Source organism: Sciurus carolinensis, chromosome 2 (genome assembly GCF_902686445.1).
Source record: "Sciurus carolinensis chromosome 2, mSciCar1.2, whole genome shotgun sequence".
NCBI lineage: Eukaryota > Metazoa > Chordata > Mammalia > Rodentia > Sciuridae > Sciurus > Sciurus carolinensis.
The window spans coordinates 164,183,574-164,209,418 of NC_062214.1; the positions used below are offsets into that span (position 1 = coordinate 164,183,574).

Below are 25,845 nucleotides of genomic sequence, written 5' to 3' on the forward strand. Positions count from 1 at the left end.
ACTATCCCAGCGTCGAATACAAGGGGCGCATGCGGCAACCGTCTCTCAACTATCGCGAGGTTTCGTCTTCCCGGAAGCGGTGGAGGACGTTCCTTATAAGCGGCGTCGCGATGTGTGGGGACTGTGTGGAGAAAGAATATCCTAATCGGGTGAGCAAGGGTCGCAGAGAGCCTCCCCCATGGCCTGCCCCTGAGGCTGCTCAGACCTCCGGCCGGCCTTCCCGGACAGGCCAGGCGCAGGGCGGACTGTCGCGCTGTGGATTGCAGTGACCCGGTGGCTGTATTTAGGCCTCGGTCACCAAAGCGGAGTGTGGCTGTCTGTGCCCGTCGGTTCTCCCCCGCCCCACAACCCCGGTGGCTGACCTCAGCCGTCATTCCCGTTCTCTTGAGCGCCTGGGGACCGCTTAGGCAGCCTCAGCACCAGCACCACCCAGGCAGCAGCCCCCCACCCCGGCTTGTCCTCAAGCTCGATTTGATGAAATTCGATTTTCTTACCTAATTCCAGCGCTGGAGGGGACCTCCGAGGTCATCTCTTCTAACCCAGTTTTGCAAAATACCCAGAGAGGAGAAATCATTTGTCCAAGTCCACATTCTAGGTAATACGAAAGCCAAGACTAGAATTCAGGTTTCCTGGTTGTTCCTTCATGCGTTTCTTTCGTATATATTGGGTATTGAACCCGAGGCGCACTACCACTGAGTTATACCCAGCCTAGATCTAGGATTCCAGAGGCTGGCCTCCAACTTGTGATCCTCCTGCCTCAGCCTCCTGAAAGTTGCTGGGATTCCCAGCGTGTTACTTTATTTTTAATCTGTTTCTTTCAGGCCCAGGAGGTTCATACCTTATCTATCTTTGTTAATTCATGGCATACTTATTGAACGCTCACGCATGTATAGATCACTTTGTGAGGCTATGAAAGGATGTGCTGCTTAAGAATTTACAGTATGGACGAGTATGTGGCTAACAGAAATGAAGGGCCAATCCAAGCTTGGGGCTGGGGATATAGCTCAGTTGGTAGAGTGCTTGCCTTGCAAGCACAAGACCCTGGGTTCAATCCCCAGTACCGAAAAAAAAAAAAAAAAAAAAAGAAAAGAAAAAAAGAAAGAAAAGGACAATCCGTTTATACAGTTTAAGTTTAGAGAGAAGAGAGAGTAATAGGAGATGAGCTAGCACTGCTATCCCCTCCCCCGCAAAAAGTGTGGATCACCTTAAGGACTTGAAGGATAGTTGTGATTAGGTAGAACAGAGGAAACACGAAGCTGGAGACTGGAGGAAAATAACAAGAACAAGAATTCTTGCATGGGTTGGGAGAAAATCTCTATACTTGTTTTCTTTCTCTTAGTACATTATGAGTATTATTTAGTCTTTTGAGAAGGTTCTATAGCATGCATTCTCACATGGTACAGCCACTTTGGAAAAAAGGTTTGGCATTATGCAGTACAGTTGTGCACACTGAAATGACCCAGCAGTTCTCATTCTAGAAAAATGCATGTGCAAATAATCTTGGACATCTGTATAAGAATGTTTGGAAGGGTATTATCTGTAGTAGACTGGAAGAGTAACTGTGATATATTTGTAGAATGGAACATCATAAAAGAATGAGTGATGAAAATGAATGATATAGAGCAGTGGTTCTCAACCAGGAATGATTTTGTCTCCCACGGGACATTAGCAATATCTATATACATTTTTGGTTGTCACAATGGGGAGACTGCTCCTCACATCTAATGGGTAGGGACCAGTAATGCTGCTAAACATTCTGCAATACACAGGACAGCCACCACAACAAAGAATTTTATACAGTTGAAGAACCCTGATTTAGAGCAGTAAAAATAACACCAAAATTACATACAACAACCGGAATTAAGTATTACAAAGACAGTATTAATAAAAGAACATAGTGGGGCTGGGGAGATAGCTCAACTCAGAGCACAAGGCCCTAAGTACGATCCCCAGTACTGCAAAAAATAATAATAATAATAAATAAATAAATAAATAAAAGAACATAGTGTAATTCAAAAACAGCAAACTAAAATGTATTGTTTAAGAATGTTCCTGGGTGGTAAAAATAAAAGAAAGCATGTGATTACCATAAAGTCTTGATCTCAATTACTGCTAAAGGATTAGGGTATGATCAGGAATGGTCACATGAGGGGAAGTCTTTGGGGATGCAAAGCAGTATTTCTTGACGTGGGTGGTGATTCTATGGATGTTCACTTTATAATTATTCATTATGCTGTATGTTTTTTGTGTGTTTTTCTGTATTCTATTGTATACATTATTTTAATTTAGAAAGATTTTTATGAATATAATAAAGATAATTACATATTACACCATACTGGAAAAGTTTTCAGTGGAGGGCATTACAGAGATTAGGTTGAATTCTGAAGAGTGGAAGCAGTTGAAAGATTTAAGTCATATGGAGACATGACTATTGGCAACCATCAAAATAATAGTGAATAGGGAAGTGATTCCAAAATCTTGACTGTGTTGGGATGATGGGGTGAGGGGCAATAGGAAAGGAGAGCCCCATAGAGCATGGCAACAGTACAGGCATGAGATAATGAAGGCCTTATTTCAAAGAAAGGCTTAATAGGACTCAAATCAATACAGTGTTGGAGAGAAGGATGGAAGAGCTGTAGACGATCTCAGGGTTTTCAGTCTAGGCAACTGGGAAGTTAGAAGTATCATTACAGAGATTGTCGCATATGAGAAGAAGAACCAAAATTGGGGGCAAATGGTCAAATTGTTTTTATCATGCTTCATTTGAGGTTGAAAATGTAACATCTGAGGTGTCAAAGATACAACATTGCGAATAACAAAGATGTAACTGGGTGTGAGTCAGAAAGATGGATCAGCCAAATCAAGGTGTCAAAATAGAAGGGATTTGTTCTCTGACAAAAAGAATGTAAGGAACCAAAGACTGAGGTTCAGAGAATATTAATTTAGAAAATGGAAATTTTAAGATCTAAAGAAGAGTAAAGGTTTGAGTTGACTGGAAAACCAGGAAAGTGCTCTGAAGCACTTTTCTGTGCTTTTATTCTCTCCTGAAATAATTAAAGGGCTGTCATGAGGAAGAATTAAACTTTTTTTTTTTTTTTTTTTTTTTGAATTTCAGAAAGCAGATTTAGAAGTAAGTAGTGGGTGGATGTTATGAAGTTGTAGACTTTGAATAAGGAACTTTGTAACAGATATTCAAAAAGGGGATAGATAACACTTAGAGGAATTAAGTTCTCTTCCTGTTGTTCAGCAGAGACTAACTGACCATTTGGCATCTCAGGGACACTTTCAGCTGTGAGATTTTTTGAAGTTTAATGGCAGAGTAGAAGCTGCTTTGCTCAAGCTTAGCAAAGGAAAGAGTAATAAAATGTTGACAGTAAATATGGTCTACTAATTCAAAAAAGATTGGCAGAGAAAATAGATGAGCTTCTCCAAAAGCTGTAAGTGCACAGAAAGTAATATTTAATTATTTATTTTTATTTCATAAAGTTATCTGGCTTTTTGTGTTAGATGTTTTTCACAGACTAGAAATACATAGTACTGAAATCCTAACAGGGCTCTGACCTACTTGCTTATAATGTTACACTGAGAAACTGAACTCAAGCATGAATCTAGTTGGAAATGAACCATACTAATTTTCTGAACCCAAATGGATTTTTACTGAACTACAAACTAGAAGTATATTTCACCAGTATTGTCTGAAAAGTATTTAGCAAACCACTTGGAACCAGAACTGTATTGTATTTTTCATAATAGCCGAACAGGCCAAAATTGTAATAAAATATTTTTCAAATCAAATTGGAAACAAAAACCAGTATTTCATGTATTTCAAGTTTCAGCTTTAAGTTACAACAGCGATGCAGAAATAATATAGTTTAATCAGAAGGAAAAAAATCATTGTGCATTAGTGATATGTTTAAATTTAAAATTATGTTTTAAACTAACCTATCAAACTTCATGTTCTCAAATTGTTATTTAGTGGATAGAATTAGCCAAACTTAATTAAACGTTGAGTCAAATATGTAATTACTAAACCAGTTGTATGTGGGTCAGCATTTTAAATGATATTCTTCATTTTTAAAATGTATGGTTTTAAAGCCTGTATTTAAAATGAACGATCATAAATCAATAAGCGAAACTTCACTTAAGACAGAGAAACAAGAACAAACTAAACAAAAGCAAAAGGAAGGAAATAAAGATTGGAAGTTAATGAAATAGAAAATTGAAAAGCAATAAAGAAATAAAACCCAAAACTGCTGGTTCTTTAAAAAACACGTTCTTTTTCTTTTTTCCAGTGTTGGGTATTGAACCCAGGACCTCATACATGCTAGGGAAGTGCTCTTTACCACCCAGCTATATTCTGGTCATTTGTGTATGTATGTACGTTTGTTTGTGGTACTGGGGATTGAACACAGGGGTGCTCCACTGGCTATGTCCCCAGCCCTTTTTTATTTTTCATTTTGAGACAGGGTCTAAGTTGCTGAGGCTGACCTTCAAACCTGCAGTCTTCCTGCCTCAACCTCCTAAGTAACTGGAAGTAAAGGCCTGTGCCACTGTGCTGGGCTCCTTCATTTTTAACTTAAAAGATTTCCTGACAAAGCATATACATTAACTTATATATATTTATACCTACATTCACATGTACAATCTGAAATAATAGTTTTCCAGACAAAAACAAATGTGTCCAGTTCTTGTCAAAATAATTGCAGATTTCACAAGTTTATAAGATTTTATACTGTATTGTCATATTGATTATCATCTGTACTGCCGTACTAATTATAATCATAGTTTTCAGCCATTTCTTCTGGTATGCTTGTTTACCTTTACAACTCTTCAACCAGGATATATCTGAATCACATTTTCTAAGGGCACTTGTTGACTTTTTTCCTTTCTTCTTGAAACAATTTACAGTTTACAGTTGACTCCTATTGTGGAATTGATTTGGATTGCAGTCTTCGTTTCCCTGTTATTATAGAAACTTCAAAAGCTCCCCAGTGCTTTAGTTTACTTTCCCAAATTTGGATATTAGTAGTCTAATAAAAGAGCTGTCTCACTGATGAAGTTTACCCTCATTGCTTTCCAGTGACCAGGGCTCTTATGCAAAGTCCTGTCAGTTTCTTACATACTGTACTTGCAATTTGCCATTTCAAGTATTTATTTACTCACCACACAACAGATGGACATATCTCATTTCCCCATGTTTCTTAAGCATTTACATTCTGCCTACCTACTTACAAGGTCACATTATAGAGTTTAGGCCATATTGTGTAAGGTAGCTGTGTTTATGGGTGAAATCTAGTTCAGAGTTCTATTTATTTGAAATTGGTATTTAAATCTTTATTTCTTTTAGGACTGTTTTGCTTTCCTTTTTTCTTGAAGTCTTTGGTAGTTAGCTTTTATATATTCAAGTCAGTCTCAATTCAAATTCCAGCAGACTTTTTTTGTAAAAGTTCAAAACTGATTCTAAAATTTTTACGAAAATGAAAAGAACCTATAACAGGTAGGTTATAGTATATAAATTACCTGATTTAAAATTTTACTGTAAATCTACAACCAAGAGAATGTGACATGAGTGCAAAGGTAGATAATAAATCAAGAGAACAAAGTAGTCAAAGTAGACCCACATGTATGTGGTCATTTGACTTTTCTACAAAGGCATCATCATAATTCAATAGAGAAAGGATAGTCTTTGAACAAAAGTGGCTAGAACAACTGAATATCCATGTACCTTTGATCCTTACCTCATACCAAATTATTTCAAAATATGTCATAAACCTAAACCTACAAGCTAAAATTATAAAACTTCTAGAAGGTAATATAGGAGAAAATCTGTTCAACCTTGGAGATAAGCAAAGATGTTTTAGGAGACAAGAAGCACAAATCACAAGAGGAAAAAATAAATAAGACTTTTAAAAGTTCAACTCTATTCTTCAAAGAACATCATTAAAAAAAGAAAGCAAACTAGGGCTGGGGATTGGCTCAGTAATAGAGCACTTGCCTAGCACGTACAAGGTCCTGAGTTCAGTCTTCAGCATCTCAAAAACAAAAAAGAAAGCAAACTAATGACAAGGGGAAATTATAGCATAATGTACTTGGCAAAGGACTTGTATCCATGATATATAAAGAACTTTTATAATTCAGTATAAGATAAAAAACCTAACAAAGAATGGACTAAAGGCTTGAATAGACACATCACATAAAAAGACATTTGAACAGGCATCACAAAAAGTTGTTCACCATCATTGGTCATCAGAGAAATATAAGTTTAAACTATAATGAGATTACCACTTTACATCACTAGAATGGCTACAGTAAAAAAGACCTAGTATTGTGAATATATGGAGCAACTGGAACTCAACACATTGATGGGACTATAAAGTGAAAAACTTTGGAAAATAATTTGCCAGTTTCTTAAAGTTAAATATAACCATTTTAAAAATAGAATTTAACAATTCCATTTCTAGATTTTTTTCCCAAGAGAAACAAGGACATATATCCACACAAGTCTTGTACATGAATCTTCATAGGTGCTTTATTTTTAATAGCCCCAAAGTGAAGGAACCCAAATGCCAATCAACATATTAATCCATATAATGGAATACCACTTGACAATAAAAAGCATTGAACTACCAATCAATATATACAGCCACATAGATGAATAACATAGACATATGTTGAACAAAAGAAACAATATAAAAGAGTGTACTGATTCTGTTTATGTAAAATTCTGGAACACGCAAGACTGTATAGAGAGAATCAGATTATTGGGTGCCTGATAGGGATTGAAGGTTGGAGATGATCTGCAAAGCATGAAAAAGTTCCTTAAAAAAGATAGATATATTCTGTATTTTGATAGGGATAGTTTACATGGGTATACATGTTTGTTAGGAGTCACTCACCTATGCCCTTAAAATATGTGAAATTTTTTGTCTGTAAATTATATCTCAGTAAAATTTGTGTATTACTGAGAATTTAGCCCAGAGATGCTTTACCACTGACCTGCATCCCCATTCCTTTTTATTTTTTATTTTGAGACAAGATGTCACTAAACGCTGAGGCTGGTCAAACTTCTTATCCTTTTGCCCCAGCCTCCTAAATTTCTAGGAGTACAGGTGTATGCCATAGCGCCCAGCAAGTTTATTTTCTTCCACCAGAGTTAATCTCTTCCTTAATACATAGAACTAAGAAGCCTCTCAGAAGGGAGAGATTAATTGTGCTGCTGGGAATCCAGGAAGACTTCATTGTGACATTTAAGGTGGTTCTTAATTCCCTGATACTGCTTAAACTCCTTGAAGTTGGAAACTCCTTTGGCTCATCCTTGAATCCTCCATGGTGCTTTGCTAGTATCAGGCATATAAAAGCATTAGAGAAAATGTTGATTCAAATGATTTTCTAATCATGCTATTTAAAAATAAATTTGTTTTGCATGGAATTAGACTAGATTATTTGTAAAATGACTTAATTCTTAACAATTGTTTATAAGCCTTTAGCAAAGACTTCCCTTAAGTCAGAAAAATTAGTTGTTTATAATTTCTTTTTTTTATTTTTGGTACTGGGGATCGAACCCAGGGCCTTGTGCTTGCAAGGCAAGCACTCTACCGACTGAGCTATCTCCCCAGCCCTTATAATTTCTTAGTGACTAGTGATGAAGCTAAACTTTCTTGAATGCTCTTGTTTCAATTCGATGAATTGCAGAACTTAACTCCTCTGCCTGTATCACGCATAAAGGACTGACATCTGTAGATCTGGATACTTTTGTTTATTTTGTGGTTTTATTAAGACCTGAGAAAAAGTTTTTATGACAATTTAGCATCTCAGTTCATGAGTTCATCTTTAGCATTGGCTCAATCTTTACATTTTGATTGAATTTTTAATTCTAGTTTTATGATATACCTCATTTAGTATAGTTGGCTTTTAAATTATTCTAATTTTCCTTTTCATATTTTGTATTATTAAGTTTTCCTTATTGTTTCTAAATGTCTATTTGTACTTAGTTGTCTTTTTTCTATTCTTTTAAAAATTATGCAGTTATACATGACAGTAGAATGTATTTTGACATACACATACATGGAGTATAACTTCCCACTCTTGTGGTTATACATGATGTGGAGTCACACTGGTCATGTATTCATATATGACCATAGGATTTAGTTCTCTTAAACACAGCTGCAGCCCTCAGATACTTATAGACCAACACTGCTTCAAAATTTTATTTATCATATTTATATATCAGAATTACTTAGGAAAGCTGGTATAGTCAAAACTTACTTGTTATATTCTTAAAGCAAGTAAAGTCTGGCCTTTTTTTTTTTTTGCCTCTAGAAAGTTTTAAGCCTATTATTCTCATCAAAGATTTTAAAATGTAGTGCTGTACATGGTGACACACACTTGTAATCCCAGTGACTGGGGAGGCTGAGGCAGGAAGATTGAAAGTTGGAGGACAGCCTCAACAGTTTAGTGAGGTCATAAGCAACTTAGTGAGACCCTCTCTCAAATAAAAAAATTTTAAAAGGACTAGGCACGTAACTCAGTAGTAAAGCATCCAATGGCCCTATTCCTAGTACAAAATAAAACAAAACCACACACACTTAAAAATTTTTTTTCAGAATGTAAGAAAACTGAATTCCTATTTCTAATATTTTAGGGTAACACCTGTCTGGAGAATGGATCTTTCTTACTGAACTTTACAGGCTGTGCAGTATGCAGTAAGAGGGATTTTATGCTGATCACAAACAAGTCCCTTAAAGAGGAAGATGGAGAAGAAATAGTTACCTATGATCGTAAGTAGAGGTTTCTTTTTTTTTTTTTTTCCTCCAGTATTGGAGATTGAACCCAGGGACTTGTGCATGCCAAGCAAGTATTCAAGTATTCTACCATTGAGCTATATCCCCAGTCCTTTTAATTCTTTATTTTGAGACATGGTCTCCCTACATTGCCCAAGCTGGCTTTGTACTTAGTCCTCCTGCCTCAGTCTCCAGAGTAGCTGGGAGAAATTTCTTCTTTTTAATGCAAGTCTGTTAGCTTTTGGAAGTTGATATGTTGTGCAAAAATATCCTTAGTCCTCTTTCAGTATCACATAGTTATGAATTAGGTTTTTAAGAGGAAAATATAGTTAACACCTGTTTATGTAACATCATCAGATGTTCTATATAAATGACCTTTTTTTGGGGGGTGGGTACTGGGGTTTGAACTCAGGGATGCTATATCACTAAGCTATAATCCAGCCCTTTTTATTTTTGTTTTTTTTTATTTTAGACAGGGCGTTGTTGAATTGCTGAGGCTATCCTTGAACTTGTGATCCTCTGACTTCAGCCTCCTAAATTGCTTGGATTAGAGGCATGCACCAACCTGCCCTACTTACATAAATGACTTTTTTCCCCCCAGTACTAGGGGTTGAACCCAGGGATACTACCACTGAACTACTTTCCTACATCCTCAGCCCTTTTGCTTTTTATTTTCAGACAGGGTCCCACTAAGTTGCTCAGGCCAGCATCAAATTTGTGATCCTCCTGCCTCAGCCTCCTGAGTCACTGAGATCACAAGCATGCACCAACACACCCAGATACATAATTGACTTTTTAAAAAAATTTTTTAGATGTTGATAGACCTTTATTTTATTCATTTATTTATATGTGGTGCTGAGAATTGAACCCAGTGCCTCACACGTGGTGGGTAAGTGCTCTACCACTGAGCCACAACCCCAGGCCCATAATTGACTTTTGCAGGTAACTGCAGCATGTGATTCTGGCTCTGAATTTTTTTATTAAATTATTTTTTTCAGGGACATCCTAAAAGCTTTTATACTACTTTAAACAAGATATAGGGACTTAAAAAAAATAAACCTTAGGATCATCTATGTGAGTTTTCACTTTCTACTATTATAGTGTAATCTAGTGATGTCCTTGGAGCAGCTATTAAGATATGTAGGGTTTTTCCCCCTATACTAAATGACCCTGGGATGCTGTGGTTTTTTTCAGAATCTTCTGCTTGCATAACTTTTTTGGTCTCCTGTCTCATTATCAGTCTGCTTTTCTTTTACTTTTATAACTTTGCTACTTTCATATACTACTCCTTATCCTCAATACAGGGAAACTATATTATAAACTATGTATAATAAAAATAAATAAATTCTGAGGTTGGTGCTAAGGATTTCTGTGAGTTCATTTAGTATATGTCTAGTGCCCAGACATGGTGACAGATATTTAAACCATTTATATCCCCTTTTTGCTTGTCTCCAGGATCAGTATGTTCTGAATATATATGTGAACTAATTATGCAAAAATTGAAATTTTGAAAGAGGGGTATGAAAGACACCAAGCCTATAGAATAGACTCAGGTAATTGAAAGATGTTCTAAGAGGAATATTTTTCTTTCTTCTTAAGCATAGATCCCTTTAAACTATATTTTGTTCCAGGCAGTACAGTAGGACATTGGGGTAAAAGCAAGGGCTTTGGAGCCAGAAGGTTTGGGTTTGAATTATGGTTCCAAAGCCTCCTACTTAAGTGGTTGTCCTACTTACTTAATCACAGTGTACCTTTGTTTCCTTGTATCTGAAAAGGTGGTAATGATAGTATCATTAGTTTTTTGAGGAGATTTAGTGAATAAATAGGTAAAAGGGATTTAGAAGACTATCTAGCACATGGTAAGCACTCAATAAATCATAGTTGTTATTACATTGTTTTATTATAGTCTTCTGTTACCATTAAATTCACTCAGTGTCCAGATTGGTTTTTATTTATGTTATGACAGTAATACAGGTACTGTCATTTCTTTTTTTTTTTTTTTTCCTCTTTCCCCTGAGGGGCAGGGGATTCGAACCGAGGCCCTTGCGCATGCTAGGTGAGCACTGTACAAAGGAGCTATTTCCTTAGCCTGGTTACTGTTGTTTCTGAGACTAAAAACTTTTACATAGTTAGATAGACCCAGCTAACTTAAAAAACACATCTAAGTAATCTGTTAATTGATTATCTTAGACAACATTCAGTGGGAATTAATGGATGCACAGCAAACCTCTGAGTTTAGACCCAGTTATATAGTGTTGCTACATGACAGATTCTGGATCTAATAATGGGTTTCCTGCCGTGCTGTGTTACATATGCTAGAGTTAATGTTCTTTTTAAGAAATATCATGCTAAGAATAGAAATTTTACTATTTTAAGAAACTTTCTAAGGTTTAATTACATAAGTCTCTCTTTGTTTTGGCAGATCTGTGTAAGAATTGTCATCATGTAGTTGCCAGACATGAGTATACATTCAGTATCATGGATGAATTTCAGGTAAATGTATAAATTTAGGGATATATTATTGGGGGAAAGGCAGATATTAAAAATACCTTTGATAATATAGATATAGTTTTTATAAATGACGTTCTAGCAACTGTTAATAGACCATCCCTCTCTTCTCCCTGTGCAAGTTGAAAGAGAAACTAAATACAGGTGGATCTGTGCAAACCTGTTTCATGAGAGTTGCAAATCAAAATGTGTGCCTTATAAATGAGAGCTCAGTCCTGTCATTTTTATTTATAAGGAGTAACTCATTATGGGGGCTGGGGTTGTGGCTCAATGGTAGAGCACTTGCCTAGCATGTGTGAGGCACTAGGTTTGATCCTCAGTAGTGCATATAAATAAATGAATAAAATAAAGATCCATCAACAACCAAAAAAAAAAGAGTAGCCTACTATGATTTCTTATGAATTTACTATTGTTTTTCCCTTTTCTCTGCCACTATGCAATGGCACACTTGTTGGCTTTAAGTATTGGTCTATTCATCTCAACTCTAATTGCTGAGCATGGAAATTCCAATAAGGAGGTTATTTTTGTTTTCCCTAGTTGATATATACAGTTGAGCAATGCTGTAAAATTAGACATGGTAAGAAATTCTAATATCATTTGTTAAGTAAAGTTATAAAATTGTTATATGAAGGTGGGAAGGAGAAAAGTTGAATCACTAGAGAATAAGAGATTTATTATGAGGACTAGTTTTCTTGCAGTTGTGACAGCATGTGAGGAATTCTGTGGAGTTCATGACCAATAGTGCAGGGCTGAAGTTGCTGAAGATTCACAAGTCTGATAGGAAGAAAAACTGGATCTGGGAGACTTAGGACAAACTAGAACCTTTGATTGTTCTTCACTGCCTCTATTTTGAAGCCTTCGGGTTGAAGGTATTTTATATGAGCTACATGCTTATCCCTAGGATATAAATATCAGAACTTTTAGTTGTCAAGGGAATTTTTTTAAAAAGTCCTTTAAATTTGAGTAGTACTATAATTAAAACACACACACACAGACACACACACACACACAACCTTCCATTATAGAATCAAAAAACAGTGCAAATGCTCTCATTCACTTTTTTTTTTTTAATTTGTAGATGGACACAATATCCTTATTTTGTTTACTTAGTTTTTTTTATGTGGTGCTAGGGATCAAACCCAGTGCCTCATGTGTGCTAGACAAACACTCTACCACTGAGCCACAACCCCAGTCCTCATTTACTCTTGTTTTAAATGGGGGGAAGTACTTAGTCACCTGTCATAATCTGATATATGTAGTTACTCTAAATAATATCTTGACTATAACTCTTCAACCTCCAAAAATTATGCCTTAAAATATTTATAAGATATGTGTGACTTAGGGCAAATGAAGATCTCACTGTAGCAGTCAAATTAAGGAATAAGCATATCATGGGCTTAAAGAAACAGCTGTATCATTTTATACGAGGAAAGGAGGGTGCTTCTAGTTGTTTTCCAAAAACTCCTATGAGCTTTACAGAGCCCCTGAATAGATAATGAGATTGTCTGTTTATGTCCTAACAGCCCTTTAAATCAATGTCATGAGACCAAAGTCTAACTGATTTTCCTTTATGACTGAATGCATCTATTTACAAAGCTGTCCCAGAAAAAGGCAAAGGAAGATAGCTTGTAGTCTCAGTGCCTAGATATGGTGACATGCTCTCAGAAGAACTCTTTATTTTTAAAAAAGTCTATCTCCAGATTCCTCTCCCAACAGCTACTCTTCCCCCAACCCATATTCTGTACTTGGCCATCAGAGGATTTTTGACTTCCCATGCCTCAACTTTAGCTACACTATTAATATCTAAGCTTCTCATTCCATGGTTCTCCCTGGGCTGACCCATCTTCCTTTTATTTCCCATGACTCTTCCTTGCCTACAACATATGTAGCAATGTCCCAACTTTAGGCTCTTCCCTCCCTTCTGTCAGAGAGGAAGATTTTTATTCTCTCCTCTCTAATGATACTCTATCTCATTTCCTCAGGAATCACATTGTATCTTTTTAGCATCTTCTTTTTTTCCCGTGGGATTTAAATTTTTTTTCACATTAAACATACTTAGTTCTTCTTTATTTGTTAAAAATAAACTTAAATTCATTTATTTCACTCTACTACATCTCTCTCTGATTCATCCTGTAATCATTTCTTTCCTTCCTTTTCTTTTTTACTTGAAAAGGTCTTTAAACTGTTTTCCTTATTTCTCTATATTCCTCTTAAATACCTACAAACTGATTTTCATTTTTTGATTGAAACTACTGTCCCATAGGTTTCCTATAGTCTAACCAAGTCCTGTGATTTTTGCCTTTGTTCTTAACTCTTTTCACATCTCTTCTGGGTCTGGATTTGTTAACCATTGTTGTCTTTTTGAAGTCTTTCTTCCCTAGGGGTCAATAGTACTTGACGTTTTCTTCTCTCTTGTTAAATCATTTTAACTGTTCCTTTGCTTTTTTCTCATTTCCTTTCCTATTTACCTGATACCTTTTAGCTTTGGTCTCTAGCCATGAACTTTTCACTATACTCCCTCCTATAGTGAGCACACATGCACTCAATCTTAGATATCTTCCAGATCTCCTTCGTCAAGCCTAACCACCCTACCTGCCCTCCTTTCTTCTTTTGTTTCTGACTAGACTACTTAACCTCTATCTTCCATGTCAATGACCATACCTACTCAAACCTAAGTTATTGCTGCAGTCCCCAAACTGTAGTTCTACATACTGCAAAGGAATTGATCTTTCTTGAACATCTCATCCCACACTCCCCATCTAGCTAACCTTCAAGTGTGGTTTCTTTCCCTCTTACTACATATGTGGTCTGCTTGCTATTTTCTGTTTCACTGTCCTTATTCATGCATTTTCCTTATTTGAATTGTTTCTTTTCTGCCTTCAGGCCAGTTAAATCTTATCTCTTTCTAGTGAAAGTTAAATTCTGTCTCTTTCTTGCTCTTGATAGTACAGTCTGTGTTCCTTTCTCCCTTTTCTGAACTTTCCTTGTACTTCATCAGACTCTGAATCAAGTAAATAGCCTCTCCGAGACTTCTGTATCATCCTGATGATTACAGGAACTCAGCTACCATGACTTATTATCCTCATCTCCACCCTTTTATTTTATTCTAATGTCTGTAGGAAATTTCAAGAACAAGTAACTCCACTGCCCAGCTTCAAGTTGCTTTGTTTAAATTCACTGTTACCACATCTCCCCACAAGATTATTTTGAAGTAAATCCCAAATGTACCACTACCTCTGTAATATTTCATCATAAATCTCTAAGAAATAAGAATTCTGTTTTTGTCACACTTGGTAATGCATGCCTGTTATCCCAGCTACTTGGGAGGCTGAGACAGGAGGATCCCAAGTTCAAGGCCACCTGGGCACCTTAGTGAAACACTGTCTCAAAATACAAATTTTAAAAAAAGACTGGTCATATAGCTTAGTGATAGTGCTTGCCTAGCATGCACAAGGCCCTGGGTTCAATCCCCAATGCCATGAAAGAAGAAAAAAAGAATTCTGTTTTTAAAATAACCTTAATACATTTACTGAACAAGGTAAGATTTTCTGATGGTCAATCTAGTGGGTAAGGTAGAGAAAGATTTAGAGTTCGAACAGAAAAATATTACAAATGGTTACAGGCACCTTTGTTTTTCAAAATCCCTTGGCAAAAAACCTTTAAATGGACTATATGTTTACCTCAAGGAACAAGAGAGGAACTACTATGAAATTGCTTTCTATTCCTCAGTGGGCCAGGGGAGAAGACATGGAGTCAGAATTAATGGAGAAAAATAGGGATCAAAGGACCCGCCCCCCAAAAAAAGATCGCATCTTACCCCAAAGGTGATTCCACCCATTTCATCCCTCCTCCCAAATCTCTACCCCTAGGTCCTGCCCAAATGGAACCCTTGAGGATCCCCATGAATGACCTGGCAGGGGCAAGTTTTATTCTCCCTATATGGCCAGTTTTGGTAAAAGGTGTCCTAATCCCACCATATTCCTGGAAGCCCAGGGAACTGTGTTCCCAGATTCCCAAGTTAGAATTCTAGACATGCTTTCCCACAGAAACACTACTATAGATGGTTACATCCTATAAGCACTTGTACAATATAAATTTAAGACTTGCAGATTTTCCTGGGAACCTAACTGCCATATACATAAATAACATCACTTCTGTGGGAAATTACTTTTGAATTCCAGACAGCTGGCTTAATGAAGTTTGGATTCCAGACCACCTATGCAGCAAAGATTATAGGTGTAATCAGTCTCACTGATTTAATAATCTTGCCAGATGATATAATGTATTTGTTTTTTTTTCTTTTTCTTCCAAGTTAGATTTGAAGTTTTATAAGGTCACACTTTGTCCTTGCCTTCTTTCTTATTTGCCAATGCACCTAACACATTGCAGAACATATATAAACTTGATAAAGGAAAAACTGGTTGAAAACTCAAATACTTGTCTTGTATCACCTCTTTTCCTTTTTTGACTCTATTGCTTTTTTCTTCTTCATTTCCAATGAGAGGTTGACATCCTGCTAGTAATGTCTGGTGGATTACAGCAGTAGATGTATTTGAGAGCAATAAAAGGCCTTGGAGAGGATAGACTTTTATTTTATTTTAAATTCATGAGACTTGTATTTATTCTCTGATCTGTAGCTCCATGTATTTCTACTCTTGAGTATAGGGTAGAATTTAAAATTAAGTGTGAGGGCTGGATGTGTGTCTCAGTAGTAGAACATTTGCAGGACTTCCTGGGTTCGATCCTTAGCACGATAGATAGATAGATGATAGATAGATAGAAAGATCGACAGACAGATGTAGATTGTTATAGATTGATCAAATGAACAAAATTGTGTGATCTTTAAGGAGCAGTCTTTCTAGAGCCACAACTAAGCTCCTTCCTTGAACTCACTGTAGGAAATGGAAAGGCAGTTGCCTGCTTCTGGGGCTTTGTGCCATTGCCAGTGTTCACTTCTGTGACCCTCTCTAATGACTGTTCAGACTCAAGAAACACACACTGCCTTGCTCCCCAATCTCCACATAACTAGCAATCTCAACATCAGTGGTGGAAATACTAATAGATTTAATATAGACCAATGTTTGTTTTCCTTAAGAAGATAAAAAGGTTTTTAAGCTAAAAGTTTAAAAAGAAATATGTCTCTTGTTTATGACTGTATTAAATAGTCTAGAAAGAGCCAGCTCAAAAAACGAGACTTTGCCTAATGATTTTTCTGAAGCTCATTGCTGTCACATCTGGATATTTATGAAGCCTAAGAAACATGAAACTCCTTAAATAAATGAAATTCTAGGCAATTAGGTGTTTATGTATGAGGCACAACATACTAGTGACTTTAACACAATTGTTTCTTTTCCTAGAGTAGATTAAAATAGTTGTTTCAGTTTGGGAATTTTCTCCTTTCCTACTGTTTCCTGTTGTATATTAATATTAAATATCCTAGAAGAGAACAGCTCTAAGAACAGAATATGTACTTAGGGACTCAGATAAGAGCATTAGCATGTATTCAGTTTATGTAAACAAAAGGCTCTAGGGATATGTAGAATTAACATAAGACATTGCTAATAGGTATTGAAGAAATTAATCAAATGTACAGAAAAATATCCATGATAATTTGTAGAGAAGAGCTTTACTGAACAGAATCAGTTATGAAGCACCTTCCTCCCTGTCCCTCAAGTAATTATGCACTTTGTCTTGTTCTAGGAATACACCATGCTGTGTCTGTTATGTGGCAAAGCTGAAGATACTATCAGTATTCTCCCTGATGACCCCCGACAAATGACTCTTTTATTTTAAGACTCGTCCAATTCTGTTGTAACTGTGTTGTGTTGGTTCACAGAAAGCCTGATAGTTTGTCTAATAATGAAAAATTCTTTGCATATTTTCTTTCATGCTGAGACTTAAATGTTCTTTGAAAATAAAAGTAATTTGGGGGATTGTTGTCCCTAGAGTTGAGTTCTTCTGTTGAAGTTTCCAGTTCACATCAGAATAGCCAAAGTGAAATTCTTTGTTAGCACTTATTTGACCAGAAAAATAATTAGAGTGAGTGCACACCTAGTGCCCAGATCTTGGTTTCTCCTAAAAGGAACCAGAACTTCTTGGAAAAAATGGTGAACTAGAGCAGGAAATATGCATCTGGATATAAGCCTGGAGCATCTTGTGTCACAAAAAAAATTAAGTGCTAATTTTTAAAATGTCAAAATGAAGGGCTGGGGAGCTACCTCAGTCGGTAGAGTGCTTGCCTTGTAAGCATAAGGCCCTGGGTTCGATCCCCAGCACCCAAAAAAAAAAAAAAATAATGTCAAAATGATTGGGGCTATGTCAGACAGGGAGCCAACTGGAGAAACTTCCAGTGACCAAAACTGGAATAATTTGAGCAGCAAAATAAAGGAGTATTAGATTATAATCCATACTACATAATAAATAACTATGAGTCTGTACTGATAAACAAATGGTTGAATGAGAGAATGAATAAAGAAATGGGAGAGAACAGACACATCTCCTGTAGAGAATTCCAAATAATTTCTGTAGATACTCCCTACCCCTGAAGTATGGGCTGTGCATCGTGACTTCTTTCCAAGGAATATGAAAGTGGGGGAATAGCTTTACAATGGAGAAACCCAATAAACATTAGCTCAGCCAGGTTATTAAGATTAACATCATCAATGATAAGCTGTGTTGAAAGCATGTACTCCTTTTTTTTTCTTAAGAATGCAGAGAAACCATGACTCCTCCACTCCTTGTTGGTGTGTGATCTGATACAATCCATGGAAAATTCTTTGGCAATAATCACTATATTAGCTCTGTAATGTGGCAGTTTTACATCTACAGATGCACCAAGCAGAAATGCATGCATATGCACAAGAATATATACAAGAACATTCATATTCATTATGCTTATTATTCATAATGGCAAAAAACTCTTCAACTAGCCCAAATGTCCATCAATAATAAAGTGAAATTCTAAATTGTGGAATATTTGCACAACTGAATGTGTACATAGCAATATAAATTAATGAACTATAGCTATACGCAGTAACAGATGAATCCTATAAACATATTGAGTGATAACAAACATACATTTGAAAAAAGATATACCATATGATACTATTTATATGAAGTTTAAAAGCAGGCATAATTAATCTGACATGAAAAGCCAGGATAGTAATTACTTTTAGGTACGAGGCAGTGAATGGGAAGAGGTACAATAGGGCTTCAGAGATGATAACAACATTTTACTTAACATGGGAAGTGTTCACTTGATGCTTCATAGAACTCTTCAGTTATGATTTGTGCACTTTTCTGTATATGTTATACTTCAATAACAAGGTTTTAAAAAACAAAACACTCAAGATATTAAAATAATTAACATGACAATTACTATTTCTTTTTAAAAAATTTTTAGTTGTAGATGGACACAATATCTTTATTTTATATATATATGTATTTTTAATGTGGTGCTGAGGATCAAAACCAGTACTTCACACATGCTAGGCTAGTGCTCTACTACTGAGCCACAATCCCAGCCCAACAGTTACCATTTCTTGATCACCTACTGTGTGGCAGGCACTGTGCATTTGTTTTATCTTTTTATCTCCACAACAACCTTTCAAAATAGGAATTCATCTCCCTATGTTCAGATTTTTAAAAACCTGAAACTCAGATAGTTTAAGCAACTTACTTATGTCATAAGGCTGGTAAATGGTAACATATACTAAACATTGGAATCCGAGTGTGATTTCAGAATTGAGGCCAATTTCAGAATTATAGTCAAGCCCTTTTATTAAACATGTAGGTCTTATAAGGTCTCCAGCCTCCTTTGGGGTCTCTAGCATTCTTTGTCAACAAGCCTCTTGCTTATATCCCAGGCCACTCCTGCCTTAACTTTAGAATCCGTAACTCCCACCCCTTCACTTACTAACTCCACACTGTGGTAATTACATGCTGCTTGCAGTTCCCTGAACAAGTCAAACTTTCTCTTAGCTTCATGTCTTTGCATATGCTGCCCACTCACCTTAAAATGCATCTTCCCTGCCTCTTGCCCTACCAACACTTTGCCTTAGTTGACTCTGATGGGTTCTTTTTTTTTTTTTTATTGTAAACAAATGGGATACATGTTGTTTCTCTGTTTGTACATGGCGTAAAGGCATACCATTTGTGTAATCATAAATTTACATAGGGTAATGCTGTTTGATTCATTCTGTTATTTTTTTCCTTCCCCCACCCCTCCCACCCCTCTTTTCCCTCTATACAGTCCTTCATTCCTCCATTCTTGTCCCCCTCCCTAACCCTAACTCTAACCCTAACACTAACCCCTCCCACCCCCCATTATGTGTCATCATCCACTTCTTAGCGATATCATTCGTCCTTTGGTTTTTTGAGATTGGCTTATCTCACTTAGCATGATATTCTCCAATTTCATCCATTTGTCTGCAAATGCCATAATTTTATCATTCTTTATAGCTGAGTAATATTCCATTGTGTGTATTATATATATATATATATATATATATATATATATATATATATATCACAGTTTCTTTATCCATTCATCAATTGAAGGACAACTGGGTTGGTTCCACAATCTGGCTATTGTAAATTGAGCAGCTATGAACATTGATGTGGCTGTATCTCTGTAGTATGCTGATTTTAAGTCCTTTGGGTATAGGCCAAGGAGTGGGATAGCTGGGTCAAATGGTGGTTCCATTCCAAGTTTTCTAAGGAGTCTCCACACTGCTTTCCAGAGTGGCTGCACTAATTTGCAGCCCCACCAGCAATGTATGAGTGTACCTTTCTCCCCACATCCTCGCCAACACCTGTTGTTGCTTGTATTCTTGATAATCGCCATTCTAATTGGAGTGAGATGGAATCTTAGGGTGGTTTTGATTTGCATTTCTCTTATTACTAGAGATGTTGAACATTTTTCCATATGTTTGTTGATTGCTTGTAGATCTTCTTCTGTGAAGTGTCTATTCATTTCCTTAGCCCATTTGTCGATTGGATTATTTGCATTCTTGGTGTAGAGTTTTTTGAGTTCTTTATAGATTCTGGAGATTAGTGCTCTATCTGAAGTATGATTGGCAAAGATTTTCTCCCACTCTGTAGACTCTTTCTTTGCATTGCTGATAGTTTTCTTTGCTGAGAGAAAGCTTTTTAGTTTGAATCTATCCCAGTTATTAATTCTTGTTTTTATTTCTTGTGCTATGGGAATCTGTTGAGGAAGTCTGGTCCTAAGCCGACATGTTGAAGATCTGGACCTACTTTTTCTTCTATAATCTGCAGGATCTCTGGTCTGATTCCGAGGTCCTTAATCCATTTTGAGTTTAGTTTCATGCATGGTGAGAGATATGGGTTTAGTTTCATTCTGTTGCATATGGATTTCCAATTCTCCCAGCACCATTTGTTGAAGAGGCTATCTTTTCTCCATTGCATATTTTTGGCCCCTTTGTCTAGTATGAGAAAATTATTTATTTGGGTTTGTGTCCGTGATGGGTTCTTAAATATCTAAGATAATATAGGTGATGATCTCCTTTGAAAGTCTTTCTCTGATCTGGCCCACCCTTTTTGTCTACATGTGTAGTAGCACCCTGCTTATACCTCTATCATACCACAGTATAACATTTATGTATCTCTCTATTTGAGATTAGAAATTCTCTGAGAGAAGGAGCCATTTACCACTTATATTTCATATTATTTCCCTTGCACCCAGTGTGGTGCTTGGCACACAGGAGGCTCTCTAGGTTAGTTTTAAATAAACAAATTTACCACCTGAACTGAAAGCAAAATGTTTAAAGTACTAAAAAAATGGAATTTCTATTGCAATGAAATTATAGCCTGCATTTTTGTTTTGTTGGCATAGGCTTTGCAAAGAATGCTTTTAAAAATACAATATCATAAGATACACAAGGCAGAGTATTTTTCCCATCTGTCATAAGAAAATTCTTTGAATAATATGGGCTAGGTTTAACAGTGGAATTGAGGGCAGCTCCAACCACTTTGACTTCTTGCAGTATTTGATTGAATTGATTTAGAGACAGAATCTTGACTTCTCAGGGGATGAGAAACTGAAGGTGGTATTTGACTGTTTCTCTTCATTTTCTTCTATATCAGTCTATTAATTTTTCTTTTGCATTCTAAATTCACAAAATAAAGTTGTTTGATCAAATCTTGAATCCTCAAGTTCCCCTGCCTCAGCCTACTGTCCACTAGAGATCCTAGTCAGTCTAGCATGTACTCTTGATATGATAGAAGAATGGCACTTTACTTCTGTGGTCTTCCTCCCAAAACCCATTATCCTAGTCTAATCATGAGCAAGACATCACACAAATCCCAACTGAAGGGCGTTCTGCAAAGTACTTGGCCAGTACTCCTTGAAACTGTCAAGGTCATTGAAAACAACAAAAGTCTGAGAAACAATTACAGACAAGAAGGGACTAACAAGATATGACAAATAAATGTAATATGTCCTAAAGGGGATCCTACACCAGAAAAAAAGGACATTTGGTTGAAAAGGGCAAAATCTGCATAGTATGGTTTCAGTTGCTCCAAAGGGATCTTAGAATGTCTTATTTTGCATAGTTGAAAGAACAACTATGGAGCTGGGGCTGTGGCTCAGTGGTAGAGCGCTTGCCTAGCACGTGTGAGGCACTTGGGGTTCTATCCTCAATACCACATAAAAATAAATAAATAAAATAAAGTTATTGTGTTCATTAAAATGAAAAGGAAAGAGCAACTATGGGGAGGTCATAAACTCAAGCAGTTAGGTCTCTCAGGTATCAATATAATCATTAAACATAGCATTGCTTGGGATTTCATTGTCTCATTCCTGTAACATTGGGATAATAAAATATGATGTACTCCTTTTGCACTATTAGGAGATCCAAATGAATTAATGTAAAATACTTAGGAAAGTATATAAAGTACAGCATAGAACATGGTGGCTTCAGGTAATTATTCTCATTCTGAAATCAGAACTTAAGGGGTCCAGCTTTAGATACAAAATGGATTCCTCTTCACATATAAGAGATTTGAAAATTCTGAGCTAGCTTTGCTTATAAGGAAAAAAAGCGAGCAAATTGTTCTTTGTTGATACCAGGGAAAAGCTTTATTATATAACAGCATAGTAATAATAATAGCTGAGGTTTAGTGAGTACTTCCTCTGTGCCACCAGCCATTTAAAGTATACTTATTTAATCCTCATTAACAACACCATAAGTACCATTCTTATTCCAGCTTTAGAGCCAGAAAAAAACTAAGACACAAAGAAGTGAAGTAACTTGCTCAAAGTCACACAGCTACCATAGTGACTCCCTTCCAGCAGTGATGTTTGGTAAACATGAGGTACAAGGGTCTGTCAAGGTTAGGAAAAGGTTAAGAATATCAGTGACAGCACTCCAAGGAATTTCGGCATGTCAGATAAAGATTTATTACACAGAAAAGTTAAGTCAGCTGCTCCTTAGGGATCGGTTGTTTTATTCCTGGAAAATGTTTTCCATTTTGCTGCAAATCTATATCTGACCTGCTGAGGAAATCGTTTGGTGAAATGAATCCAAAAAGCAGAGAAAATGCTTTATTGCATTCATTACTTTAAATAAAGTAATGCATTCATTACTTTAAATAGCAGCCCTAGACCCATTATAGCCTCTATATTCCAGAATCATCCTTTCTTGGAATTTGCTAATGCTTCCAACTTTGTCATTTGAAGCCCAAGAGTATGATCTCATATGCCCTTGCTGATATCCTTATCTATTGCAGAATATCTCTTTGTTTTGAACTATACGTTACAAAAATTTCAAATGTAAGACCCTATTCATGTATTTGATTATTATTTAACCAACAAGATGCTGGGTTTGTGATACTGTGTTTATCATCTTCTACAATCCTTCTGTGGGTCAAATGGAATAAAGACCTCTTGAATTCAGTTCCACTGAATTCTTATTTTTCCTTGGTCAAATAAAGAAACCAGGCAAAAGCATTAGTCCTCTTTACTTCCCTTCCTGAGACTTAAGAAGGAAAAGAAATCACCTGTGAGTGTCATTGGAAACCTGGGCTAGTCCTCATTATTGCTTCATCATGTACTTATCTAGCTTCTTGCTAATAAGATTGTTGAAGTTAAAAGCTCAGCCTCTTTTTGTTGTTGTTGTATTGTTTTAGCTAGCTCTGTCTTTCTCAAATGGTCTTAGCATCTCCCAGTACTGATTAATTGATATATGACCTAGCTTGGGTACAATCAGGTATATTCTGTTACTTGTAATTTATCCTGAAGAGGTGTATGTTCACATTTCTTTATTTGAGTGTATCAAAAATCCTTTCATTTTCATTCTCTCATTTTGTGAGCAAGGAAGTTACCTGTCTGAATTTGAGGCTTTTAATACTAAAGTGTATGTTTCTTGCTGTAGTATATGTCTCCATTGTGAGATGGTTAGGTAGAAAGGAAGTCAAAAGAACCGGGTCTGGAATAGACTTTGCCACTTGCTAATGGTGAGACATTGTACCAGTTATCCTGTCTGAACCTCACTTTTCTTCAGTAGAAGAATGGAAACAATTAAACCGCTTTAAGTTTTAAAATCAAATGATATAATGTAAGTGGAAACATTTTGATGTGCAGTGCTGGGTTTGGACAGCTGTGTGTGACCTTTATGAAGGAAAATTTAAGCTAAAAGAAGCACTGTTGTAGTTAAGAGTAGATGCTTTGGAGTTAGACTGACCTGGCTTTAACTTTCAGTTCAGCTGTTTACTAACCCTTTGTCTTTCACAGGTCTCTTGCCCAACTACTTTCTCTCTGAATAGAAATAAAAATTCCTCGTGGGATATGGGATCTGTATGATAATAAATACACATATGTATGTATATATATGTATGTATATATATGTATGTATATAAAATACTTAGCACAGTGTGTGAACATAGTAAATATGCAATAAGTGGTAGTTTGGATGATGGTTGGGATAGTGATTATAATAAAATTCTAGAGTTTGGCTCAGTATTTCTAACTAAGAAGGTGTAGCTGTGGGAACATAAGTCATGAAAATAGTCATCGATTTCAGTCTCTAAACCTTGGCCCCCTCAAATCTCTTCTTCCTAGCTATATTTTTTGTAAGAGCCCTTAGAGAAGCAATTCTCTATCATTCCTCTAAATTGAGCAGCATTATCTCCCCACTTCTGGCAGAGCCTGCTAATGAGACTTCTCTCTACTTCTGAGCACCCCCAGGGAAATTTGATTAAAAGATTTTATTTATCCAGGAAAGTGGGTGATTACATTAAAGCTTTGCCTCATGACCATTTCCCGTGCTGCTGCTTCTGAGGAGGAAAGGGTGACAAATGAAATGAGAAATAAAAGAAAGGAACACTTTTTTTGTGGTTTTATCAACACAAGGAAAACTTCAATAAAGCTGAAGGGCCTTTTAAATCAGGCTCCACCCCTTCTCCACTCCTGTTTCCTCTGGAGCCAAACTGGTCAGATCTTGTCTGAAGAACAGCATTTTCTCTGCCTATATGAGGAACCTTCTTTCTGGCATGCCCCTTTGACACTCTCTGCAAAATTACAGAGACATCAAGCTTCCCATTCCTTCGGGAATCCTTAAATAATTTTTTAAACTGGAGCCTCATGGAAAAGACCTAACACACCATACTGGCATATCAGACCCTAAAATGCCCATGGCCTAACGCCAACATCTGGGATAGCTGGCTGGTTTTGAATGTAACAAATTGTAGCGCTATCAAGACGATGAGCAATCATACTAGCACCCAACATGAATTCTCACGTTCATCAGGGAAGCCACTTGTCTCTGCAGTTACTGCTCTAAAATCAGTGACTCGCTCCCCCCAGCGGTTGGCTTTAAGAGAAGGAATCTGAAAGGTTCAAGTTTTTAGAAGAGTCAAGTTGAGGTCAATCTTAATTTAGCAGAAGGTCCTGCAGAAGGATGCCAGGGGATTCCCACTATAATGCTCAGGTTACCTGTTTGAAATACAGCACCACTGATGACAGCTTTCGTTGAAGGTCGGACAGTGTGGATTCTTAACCTCTACTCCATGTTTGCTTCTCAGATGATGCATGTACTTGGAAAATGCTCATGGGGAGCAGATTAAAGGAAAAATACATCCTACTCAATGTTGGGATCTCAAGCAGGGTGTCTAGTTTGTAGAACTAGCCCTTCACAGCTTCAGTGAAGAGAAGTAAAATGTTCCATCTAGTGGTCAAAGAAGGGAAAGTCGAAATGAGAAGGTTCCAGGATGAGTTTTGTTAGGCATAGTGATGGAACAGTGGCCTCTCAGCGGGTTATCTTTTCCAGAACGTGATAGAATCTGGCCTTTGTGGTGTTGGTACTTTCGGCACAGAGAGCACCAGTCGTGTTGGCAGGTTGTAAACTCTCTCTTCTCAGGGAGGCCTTCCCTCTCATATCCCTACTCTCCTGGAGGAGGAAGCGAACCTGATTTATGCCTCTATTTGTTTATCTTGTGCTTGAATTTGTGAATATATGAATTTGAGAAGAGCAAGAGTAAATGTGAATTTTAAAAGGATAGGAGAGTCATTCTAGCTAAAGATTGAAAACATTCAACA

At 36.6% G+C, this 25,845-nt stretch overlaps 1 protein-coding gene across 1 annotated transcript; it reads left to right on the plus strand.

The window, feature by feature from the left end:
* Nucleotides 1-17,240, plus strand: Churc1 (churchill domain containing 1). Its single transcript, XM_047540048.1, has 4 exons — nucleotides 1-149; nucleotides 8,642-8,777; nucleotides 11,203-11,273; nucleotides 16,989-17,240. The coding sequence occupies exons 1-4, from the start codon at nucleotides 30-32 to the stop codon at nucleotides 17,079-17,081; spliced, it is 420 nt and encodes a 139-aa protein (XP_047396004.1). The 5' UTR covers nucleotides 1-29; the 3' UTR covers nucleotides 17,082-17,240.
* Nucleotides 17,241-25,845: the final 8,605 nt, after the last annotated feature.